Genomic DNA, 11,265 nt, shown 5'->3' with positions numbered 1-11,265 from the left:
AGCCCAGCAGCCCGCCAGCCTGGCAGCTCCTCAGCCCAGCAGCCCCTCAGCCCGGCCCCCGCTCAGCCCAGCAGCCCCTCAGCCCGGCCCCCGCTCAGCCCAGCAGCGCCTCAGCCCGGCCCCCGCTCAGCCCAGCAGCCCCTCAGCCCGGCCCCCGCTCAGCCCTGCAGCCCCTCAGCCCGGCCCCCGCTCAGCCCAGCAGCGCCTCAGGGCGGCCCCCGCGCTCCCTCAGGAGCGGCACCGTCCCCCGGCTGCTCTCGCGAGAGGACGAGCCCGCCAAAACCCCTCAGAGCCGCCGTCTGCTCGCGGCTCCGTCGCCCCGAAGCGATGTCGTACCCAAGCGCTCGCCGCTGCGGACGGCGCTTCCCCCGCGCTGCCGCGCCCCTGCCCGCGTACCTCGTCGCCGCCGCTGCTCGAAGGCCGTCGCTTCAGTCGCCGCCACCACCCGCACCGCACCGCCAGGGACCCTCCCCGGCGCCTGGCGGGTCGGGCCGCTGGGTCACCAGCTGCCGCGGCCGCTCGCCAGAGTCTTTCAGGGCCGGCCTCAGTCCTGCACCGCGGGCAGGTTCATTCCTCCAGCCTCTGGCAAGCCCCAGCAGGCAAGGACGCTGTACATGGCAGAAACCACCACCGTGATGTGCCTGGCTTCTGCCCGGGACCGGTGGAGCACAGGTACAGCATGATCTGCTTAATGCATTTCGATTCCTCGGCCCCTTCAGTCAACACGGTCGATTAAATGACGCCCCAGCGCTGAGCTCCTCTGGTGGTGCTGCAGGTGGATGTGCACACCAGTGTCCTGCCCCCAGCCCTGCAGCGGGCAGGGGGTTAGGGACGGGTATCGCCACAGGCACAGCCCAACCCTCCTGTCCCACCATTCCACATACAGGGCAGGCTATCACTAGTCTGCCGGGTCCTGCTTGCACTGGTCCATATGGTAAGAAATTACCAGTAGCATCCAGCACCCTGTCTGACCTGAAGAGATGCTACATGGATGAACAGAAAGAAAACAGATAAATACATTAAGAGCTTTTACCCATAAGGAGCAGCTGTTGAATGAAGACACAGCACTGTTATGGCAAGCCAAATGTGTAAGGGACTAGGTAATGCTTTCATTAACACCCCGAGTACTAGGAAGGCTAATCACAACTCATTTAGTGTGAAAACTCATTTAGTGTGAAAACAGTTTGGAAAGTAAGAAAACTCCAAGTTGAGGCAGCATCCAACTGATTTCTCTCTCCAGTAAGGCAACCACAGATATAAAATGTTAACGTTGTTCCATATCATAGCTGTAGCTTGCTATGGTGGTGAAAATTCACACCCCTTAAGTGCCTGTCTGGGGAAAAGTTACCTTTTAGTCTGAATTAAACTGTCATGCTACTGGTCCAGCTGGAGCAAAATGAATGGCATGTTACAAACTATGCAGTGCAGTATAACCCTTCTGTGATGGATCCTTTGCTACCACACCAGAACAACAGCCATTCTGCCAGCACAGGACTTGGGGGATGTGGGAAGGAAGACCTGTAACAAAGGGGCTCCACAGGCAGCACAGTTCTAACTGAGCTTGGAACTCTTATATGAGAATTATTATATGAGAATACAAAAGGAAATGACAATACCTTGGTGACATACAACTTTTTACAGTAAGGTTGGAAATGGGGGGGAAAAAAAACACAGCTCATTTTCCTTTTTGAAGAGTTCCTGCTTCATTTATTGTGTTTCTTGATACTAGAATCTCGCACTAACCCAGAAAGAATCCAAATCATATTACAGCCTTCATTAGCACGTAATTTGTAATGAGATAGAGATCATTGTCTAACTAAAGCATTTTTATCATCATTTTGGCAAAAATAAGTAATTTGTCCCTTACATATTATTTGTTTTACAATGGCACCCAAAGACCACTAAACAAAAACTCCATGAGGGGGGATGCTTTGGAAACACAACCTGGAAAAGGCCCTTACTCCAGAGCTGAGAATCTAAGAAAGCTTTGTAGATGTTTACATTAACAAGCACTTAAAAAGTTTTTATGCTTGTGAAAGGTTTAAAATTATCAGAACAGATCCAAAACATGCAACTATTCAGATTTGGTGGCCAATTTCCCATAGGTGCCACTTTACTCAGCATGTTTGTCAAATGTTGCCGTTAATTTCAATTTCCTCTGTAGCTGGATAGATAAGAACAGAGTTGGCAAAAGGCTGGTGAACAGTGCTGCAGCCAAGATTCTCAACAAGCTCTAGTGAACTGAGGTGATACAAGCCTTAATGCTCACTTTGCAACCCTTCCAGGGAAGGTAATTTTTCAGAAGTTACTAAATCAAATCAACTACAGTGTTACAGGACAGGTTTCCAGGCCCTGACACACCACACAAATATATCCATTAAGCTCTGAAAAACTGTTACAATTTCAGGTAATTTTTTCATGTGCCATATAAGCTGTAGCCATGATTGTTACCTGTTTGTCTTAAGAAAAGAGGGGATAGGTGGAGGCAAGAATAACTTCTCAAAACCTCTGGGTCCTGACATGTATTATCACACGAGAAGGAAAGGAATGATGGTAGTAGCTAACTGTAGGTATTTGGGCTGAAGCTATGAATCTATGTGGAATATTTTTGTAGATGTTGCTCATGATCATCCTCGCCATGTTGCTGTTGATAATGCTGGTATAGTTTGGACCCCCAGGCTCCCCCCATCCCTTCTGCTGCGGGAAAGTGTCCGTTGGACATATTAAGTATAATGGAGGTCAAGGATTTAATGTAATTCTTGGCCAATGTGAGAGTCTCTATTTTGGAAAGTTTGTTCTCAGCTCTCACATGAGGGATCACCTCCCGCAAAGCCTGGAACGCGTTGTTGAGCTTGTGCATTCTCTGCCTCTCCCGCTCGTTGCTTTCCAGTCTCCTCAAATGCCTGTCCTTATTGCTCCAAGGATGTTTTGCTCTGGCTGTAGTGATCTTGCTGCTCTCCTCCTTTCCCCCATTCCTCCTTTCCCTGTGCCGCAAACACTTCGCCAGTTCTTTCTTCCTCAATGCTGACTCCTCAGAAAACGCTTCTTTGTCAACAGTACGCCTTTGCTTCTTCTTTCCTTTGGTTTTAGTCTTCATGTTTTGGTAGATGTACTTGTATGAAGCATCAATGTGCTGCAAAAACATGACACCGACATCTAACTTGCACAGTTCCATGCTGAATAAATGATCTGATGCATATTTGACATGTTTACTTGCTCACTTCTGGAAAACCATCATTGGCTCTCAATTTAGTGATAGTTTTAGAAGCTGTGAATGTTATTAGTCAAGATGACCTGTGCAGACCAATAGAGGAGAAAAGCCTTTTTTAGAGAACAATAGATCCTGCTTCCCTTAGAAGAAGTTACAGAGGGAGCAAAGGCCAAGTAAATAAAACCACGGAGTCAAAGGTGCAGTGAATCACCTACTAGTGTCCTCAGATATGGGAAGCCAAGAGAAAAACAGATACCTCTCTAATTTTGTATAAATTAAAGAAGGCCTCAAACTGGAGAGATTTCCCTTCTCTCACTGCACATAAAAGAGTCTCCAAGCTGATCCAGTCTTCTCATGGAAAGAGTGAACCACACTTCAGAAAATATCAGGAGTGTATGGTCAAGTATGTTTGATAACGCATCGCCTCTAGTTTTTGATCTCACGTGCTTGTTTTCTCCCAGCTCTAGTTACCTCAAGTGATAATAAAACCGTACACCACCTTAGTGTGTGGGGGGTATTAGACAGAACTCTCAGGCTTTTACTCCAAAAGTAATTTCTCCCTGAATTCTGGTAATTGCTTTTTTTAGGAATAGGTGTCTGCAGTATTAATGAGCAGTCCACTAGAGGGAAACATGGCACTAACTCATACAGAAGCTGAGGAACTCCTAGTCAGTACTACATTTTTACCCACGGCATTTCTGCACGCACACACACACACATGCACTTCCCTCTTCCAACAACAGTCAAATAAAGGCTGTTGCCACCCCAGTTCAACAGCAGCAGAGCAGTATTTATTCTCCAGGTTACCCACAAAACACACAGCTACGTGCCTTCCTCACATGTTAGCAATGCAGATGACAGCATTGACATCTTACCTTCTCTCAGCCCAGATTCTCTGCCAACACTACATCTGAAGGCAGCAGCCTCACAGCAATCCTCTTACACCAACAATCAATTTGACTATTTCCATAATGCTTCCTTCCACTTCATGTAGTCATAGGAAGGTTTGGTCTTTGAAAGATACATTTTTATGCTGATGCTATTATGTAGGAACAGTTCGAGCTGGTGAGACTGTAAAACAACATAAGCCACAGCTGCTTGACTGTCCCTATTTACGCCATTGACCTCAGCTGGAGCAGGTGCTGAGCAGTTCCCAGGTGTACTGTGGTAAACATCACTTCCTCTCTCATTTCTTTAGAGACATCTTCATCTGCCCAGTATTCACAGTTGTCTGCCTGCTAGGGCATCCTAGCCACCCCCAGGCTCCTCACTTCTAGGGAGGCAACCTTACCACAATGGGCACTTTGGATAGGGTAGTACTCAGCTGACAAGTGCTGAGAGAAGGACAGCACGAAAGAGCTTGTACTGTGTGAGCCTAAAAGAAATGCTAGAGACAGGTAAGTGTCTTAAGTATAGCAACAGGACTAAAGCCAAGCACTGTGGTTTTTTTCTGGACTCTTAGTCTAACTCACTTGGCTCAAAAAGCAGGACAGAAAAGTAAAGAGACCAGTCAACTTCCTCCTCCAGCACAAAAAGCATTGTTGGGGAGAGCAGAGAAATGAGCTGCTACTGTTAGGCAAAAAAGCCTGCAGGACTTGGTGATAAGGACATTTGTGGAGGCAGCCAGCAGGGAAAGATGGAAGAAAATCCAAGGGGGAAGGCAAAAGGCATGATGTGGGATAAGAGGGTGCTTGGCTGGTCGAGGTTTGCTTTCAACATGCCACACGCTGTTATAACCCTGAGAAACTACATCGTGGAGCCACATCCAGGCTGCCAGGACTCCAGAGTGATGGCATGGGCGTGCAGGGAGGAAATGGAGAAGGGATCAGGAACAACAGACTGGGGCGGGGGGGGAAGGTGGGCAAGAGAACCAAAGCGGGAGAGCAGCCAAATACCAACAAATTTTCTACCCTCTGCACCCGTCCACCAGGACTGCCATCCCACCACTGCCACTTACCGCTGCCACCAGCTGCGGGGACGGTGCCTAAAGCCCGAGGGTTGATGTGGCTGAGACCTGCTAGGAAGCCAGGAGCAGCAACAGGGTCTGGGGGCAGCCGCGGTGCAGCCTGTTCTCCGGCTGAGGCAGGGTCTGGCAACAGGAGCCTGTGAGGGAACCAGGACACGGCGAGAGCCTCGTGGCCGGAGCGGGGGAAGCGCTCCCCGCAGGGTCCGGGCAGGAGCTGCCGCCGCTGGGGCGGCCCGGCCCCGGCCCCAGCCCCGCCAGGCGCCGGCAGCTGGCTCCGGCAGGTGGCTGCGCGGCCGCGACACGTCGCTTTAGCGGCGGGGGCGGCCCCGGGGGCGGGCGGCAGCTCCGCGCCTCCGCCGGCCCGCGGCAACGGAGCGCACGGACCAGCAGCGGCGAGACGCACCGGCTCCGGGACACCCACTCGTACCGGATCCCCCGCTACGGCCGTTGCCCGTTTTGTCCCCACGGAGGGGGCCTCGGCTCGGAGACAGGAGCCAGCACAAGGCTCCTGGGTTATGGATGGTCACGAGGCTCTGAGGAGGCAGCCGTAGGCCGCATTGCGCCGGTGCACATGTACCAAAGCGCTGCCACCCGACTGATGCACACTAAGCCAGGCACATCAATGTCACTACAGGAGGGGCCAGCTAGTACTTTCTTCAGCAAGTGGAGTGTCCTCGGGTGGAGGCAGAAGAAGCCTGCCTCACAAGCATTCCATCCTTCCAAGAAAGCTGCTGATGGTAAAGCTTGGAAGCACTCAAACTGTTCAAAATAGGTTGCATAAAAGATGACCAATTTAGTGCCATGGGATCTTTTCCATCTGTTCTCGGTAATGACAACTGTCTTGGTGAAATTTTCTCCCAGTAGTTATATTTTACCTAATGAAGTTAAGTCATCTTGATATCAGTTTCTCATTCCCAGGTTTCAACAGCTGCCAGGACTCTGAACATCTGTGATACAACGTGGGGACCACAACAGCCGCCATCAACTACTGACAGTGCTGTCACGTGTCATCATCACTTTAATCTTTATCAGATTAAGAGGAAAAAAACTGCACTCTCCTTGTGCCTCAGAATGCCCTGGCTGAAAAACTCTTAAAACTCATGTAGAAGCAGCTAGCTACCAATACACACAAGCACAGCATTTACCTGGCAATCTTGGGGCCATTCAGCACTTGCACTTAGATTTAAAAAAAAAAACCAAACGACTAAGAAAAACCACCTTCTAGAAAGAAATTTGATGAATATTGAGAAACATCTCATTAGCCTGTTTTCTGAAGAGTACTTAAATTGTGAGATCTTAAACTTCTTCCTCCAGATGCTTAACTCTAGAATTAAAAGCAATACTCAACTTTTTAGTATTACTCTGCATTTCAAGCATCTCTTCTCCACTGACTGCATATACACGTTACCTGAAGCTCATGTAAGGTATGATGTTAGAAGAAAAAGGTAACTGTACTTTTTAGTGTGAACTCATCTGCTTTGAGTGGAGCTTTGTGCTTTTGGTACTTTCTTTCTCAACCTCTGGACACTAACAAATATCTCTTACAGTAGAACTATGCTGTGGACCTGATCCATTGCTGGCTTCTGTTTAAGAATGAACAAACAGACAAAGAGATTATAAATATATAACTGTATTTTATTTTTAATATTAAATATTTTTAAATTACAAGCAGTTTCTTGAATCACACTATGCATGATAATCAATATACAGTAGAAATTACAATTTAAAAATGTACACAATTTAAAGACATTTTGACCTGAAATTTCATTAACTATGATATATTGCCATAAACCTCATACCTGTATTAAATTACAATAGGAAAACCTCATACCTATGATTTTGTTACATAGTTTCTCATTTACAAATAGAATTAAACATTATATATACACACACATCAGTACCATTTGTCATTTAAGTTACACCTACATCTGTGCAAGTTCAAACAATTTCATAAACAAAACTAACTGTAAGTCATATTCAAGTTTCTGAAACAAAAAAAAAACCCAGGCTGCTGGTATTACAAATACTTATTTTCAATAAGTTTATATGATATTTGACTCTCCTCTAGATTTTTTCCAGTCTTGTACCAAAACCGTTAACATACAAGGATATTTCTGTATGGTTTAAAGCTGAAGTAATTTTGTACACTCGGTTCTTATTTAAGGCTATTTTTTATAAGGCTAATATAGACTAGTATTCCACCTTTCACCAGCTCCAACACAAACAGCCATGTCACTAACACCTGACAACTCTGACATTTTAGCATTTAGTGCTTAATCATTAAAAAAAAAAAGAGTCTTCCTACCACCCAGCCTCCTCATGAAAAAGATTGAGTACTACATAAAAATCTGATAAAAATACTGATAAAAAGAATGAGGCTTAAATGGCTTTCATTAGTGCATCAAGGAGGATATGAAAACATGTTATATCTGCTCATTTCCATGAAAATGGCAGTTTCCATCAACGCTGTTATACACACAACATATCTGCAGCTTGGGCATTTGGGAGGGTACAGGTGTTCCCATTAAAACCAGACACTCTTTTCTCTTTCTTGGCTTCTCACTACACATATCCTTCTTTTTAAACAAACTTCCTCAGGTGGGAAAATCAGATCTTTTAAATAACAATAGTAGCCAAATTGAGACAATGCCTTCATTATTCAGTTGATCAAGGTGTTCTACTAGAGAAGGAATTAAAACGTAACCAGTCCTCATAATAAACCATTGAAAATAGCTAGACTTACTTCTAAATCAGAAACCATGCTGAAGTAGCTAGTGCAAGAAATTCCATAGAGTTTAATGAATGATTTGTAATCAATCCCCTTATTATCATGTAACACGTTGGAGTTACTGATTTGTCTTAATTGTGCCACAGACTGCTAGGCAGGTATGTTAATATTGCTAATAGCTGATGACATTTCTAACTACAGATTTTTTCAAGGAAAAAGACCTTTTATATTATTGCAATCCACCCCATTGGATTACTGAAATTAAAATTCATGGTAAGTCAGGTGAGTCAATCGTTAATATTTCTTTCTCCTCGTTGTACAGCTAAAACGGGCATTACCTTGCTTAATATCACTGACAACCCAGCTTGTTCTGCAAAAACTGCTCCTTTGGCAGTTCATTAGCAAGGAGTCTGGACAAAGAAGCAAACTTCCACTTCTTCTGCAAGACTTTCTTTAAACCCAGGCAAAGAATAAAAATCTTAGGTTTCCATCAAGCAAAGGAAATTCCTGATGTGCAAGATAAATATCCAATCTTCCAGAATTATAAGAAACAAAATGCACAAATTGTAACATTCTGGAATATCAGCTTTTATTTAACTGTGGACTATATTTTAAGTCAAATAATTGAAAATTAAGGCTGAACTCCAGGTCTGACAGTTTTTTCACCACACAAGGCAGATAAGCCCAGGCATTCTTTGCAGATCATAACTGAGTTTCATTCTTACCGTGGTGAAAATTATAGAAGACAGATGAGATACCTTAAATATAGCTGTGTCAAGGAGTTTTATGTTGAAATTATGGAATTTCTAAGCAATAATTTGTGCACAAAGTCTATTACCTATAGTTTAAAATAGTGAGAGTAGCACACAGCTTCCTTAGACCCTCTACAGTATCTACTGTAAGCCTGTATTAAGAACTACTTGGCTTTGCCTCTTAAATCATCTTTTGGAAAAAAAAAAATCAGGTCCTCACTTGATACTGAAGAACAGTTGTGACCAACTCTGAACCTGAGTGCCTCATCAGAAAAAGTTCTCTCAACAATACAATGGCAATATTAAATAACAGAACTACATCATTCCCTTTTGATCAGTACAGAAACCGTTCTGGTTAAGGGCTAAATAATGCTGGGAAAAAAAGCAATTAACATGTTTCTGTCATACTTAAAAACCCAAAATGCATGTGGAGGTATACAAACCCACACTTTACACATCTGAAAATATCTAGTCCTCCCATACTTCACATGATGAAAATTCTCTGGTGACTGGATCTGAACACAGAGCACTTGGACCACCCATTAAGCTGAAGCCATACCAAAATATCCACTAATACACAAAAGTATTTAGTGCTTCAGTCCAGTTGTATTTTAGGATACTAAAATACAAAGCCAGATAAACTGTTCCTATCAGTGTTTCCTACAGATCAGCAGCTGCATAAGGCATTCCAAGAAGTCAAGGATTTGTTTCTCAACTGAAATCACTTTGGAGTAATAATTAAAGACTTTGTTGTTTGGGGTTTTTCAATCAGTTTAAAGCAGTGAACTAGCTAAATGCAGGGCAGAGTATGTAGGTTAAAAAACCCCCACATTATGTTCCCTTCCCTACAGAGAGCTTCAGAGCAAAACTTTACTATACTGCAACTTTTGGTCAGTATGCATTTCAAGATGTATTATGGAGCCTTGCAGACGTTTAAAAATAGGTCTGGCCTTATAAAGGGTGCAAAATTTGGCATTAACCATTAATCTAATTCTCAATTGTCATAACATCACTGAGAGGTAGATTTACCGCAGGCCTCTGAATGGCAGCCCCAAGCTGCAGTCAGCAGAGGAGTGAGCTTCACAATTCACAGAATGTACAACTGAAGGGCCAAGCATGCCCAAATCCAGTCTATTGAAACTAATCTTTTTGTAAGATTCATAAATTCCACTATTTTGTACAGCCAATCTTTCCTCTTCTCTCTCCAAGGCAGAAATTGTAGTGAAAACTGGAAGGCCCTTAATTATGATATAGTCAGATGCTATTACAGGTTAAGCAGTCAGTAGGATCATATTCAGGAATTAAGAGACATTGTCTCTTTCATCTACAAATTCCAGAGTATATCACATATTCTTTTCCAGTTTCCTATAAAACATGAACACTAACAACCAATCTATAATCGTTATCATTTAGAAATGGTACTGAATGTAAGATTTCAGCAAGTCTAACGTAACACTCAGAAGTTATGTACGTTTTACAAGTACCGTGCATAGCAAAGGCTACAAAAAGGACAAATTAAACTGGATAACTGGGCCAATTCAACTTGTCTTATTTTCCTCGAAAGATTTAAGATTTTGATTCTGTACATCATCAGGAAATAAAGGAAGAATAATCCATAGTGCAATTGTAATAAGCAAAGTAATATGTAGTGATATCTTTCTGAATAAATATGGCTCACTACTGATCAACTATCATTCATACAAGTTCAGCAACACAGCCACCTGTTGCACGGGACAATTATACACAATTCTACAACAGGTGTATGTTCAAAGAGATCATGAACTACATGGAAAAATATAAAAAGAATATTATACAATCTCATACATAAACCAGACTGTAGTGTAATTGCTTTACTTGTTTCTTAAGTTATCTGAAAAATACTTCAAGTACTTGAAAACAGCGGCAGAATCGTCTTTCAATGAAAAGCAAAATTGCACTGATTTAAAAATACATTACAAAGTTAAATACACATTCAAACTCATGTCCTGATTTAACATTGCTTTCAGTGTTTCGTTTCGTAGTACTTCTTGATTACCTGTGTTACTCCAGAAGGATCCAGATAAAGAAGTTTTATACACAGAGGCTGTGTGTTTTATGTATGCAGTCCAAGGAAGTTTCAATCCATTTAATCTTTTTCTCCATCTTCACTGCTTCCTATTAGTAGAGGAAAGGTCATAAGGTACAGTGAGATTCTTCTATACAACCCTCATTTCTTTGTAAGATTCTTTCTAAAACTTGGCATTCTGCTATTTCGCAGTTCTGGTTAATCTTCCCCTACGGCTTTCATCTACTGTAAATATTTGGTACATTTATACACAGACATCTGCTTAAATCGCACAGTTCAATGTCACTTCTTAGGACACGTAAGGCAATGGAGGATCTCCAAAACAATCTCTGTTATCTGCATGTTACTAAGCAGCAAACTTTATCTAATCAGTAAGCACAATGCAAGAACAATACAACTCCATATAATGCTGATTACATATTTATAGGTACTGAATATTTGCAAGGCCCAGCAATCAGTAATCTTTATTTTTAATAATGCAGCATTTTATCAAGATTGAACTGATCCAAGCCAGCTCATTTTTGCTTCTCTTAACCCTCAATA

The 11,265-nt window shown here is 43.4% G+C and overlaps 2 protein-coding genes across 2 annotated transcripts in view; both read right to left on the bottom strand.

The window, feature by feature from the left end:
• Nucleotides 1–1,705: 1,705 nt before the first annotated feature.
• BHLHA15 (basic helix-loop-helix family member a15) lies at nucleotides 1,706–5,420 on the bottom strand. The gene is made up of 2 exons (XM_061993666.1): nucleotides 5,169–5,420; nucleotides 1,706–3,133 (listed from the first exon to the last, which is right to left on the bottom strand). Exon 2 carries the CDS (start codon nucleotides 3,095–3,097, stop codon nucleotides 2,594–2,596), a length of 504 nt encoding a protein of 167 aa, XP_061849650.1. The 5' UTR covers nucleotides 3,098–3,133; nucleotides 5,169–5,420; the 3' UTR covers nucleotides 1,706–2,593.
• A 1,496-nt stretch (nucleotides 5,421–6,916) lies between these two features.
• The window catches only part of LMTK2 (lemur tyrosine kinase 2), a 43,010-nt gene continuing 38,661 nt past the window's right edge, over nucleotides 6,917–11,265 (bottom strand). The window contains exon 14 of the mRNA XM_061993016.1: nucleotides 6,917–10,811. Within this exon, the coding sequence (XP_061849000.1) occupies nucleotides 10,783–10,811 (29 nt within the window). The 3' untranslated portion in view covers nucleotides 6,917–10,782. The remainder of the gene's footprint in view (nucleotides 10,812–11,265) is intronic.

Source organism: Colius striatus, chromosome 3 (genome assembly GCF_028858725.1).
Source record: "Colius striatus isolate bColStr4 chromosome 3, bColStr4.1.hap1, whole genome shotgun sequence".
Taxonomy (NCBI): domain Eukaryota; kingdom Metazoa; phylum Chordata; class Aves; order Coliiformes; family Coliidae; genus Colius; species Colius striatus.
The sequence above is the reverse complement of the archived record's forward strand: the minus strand, read 5'-3'. Positions and strand labels throughout refer to the sequence as shown.

Excerpts from the sequence above, each read along its gene's own strand:
- BHLHA15 (XM_061993666.1), bottom strand. The coding sequence starts at position 3,097 with ATGAAGACTAAAACCAAAGGAAAGAAGAAGCAAAGGCGTACTGTTGAC.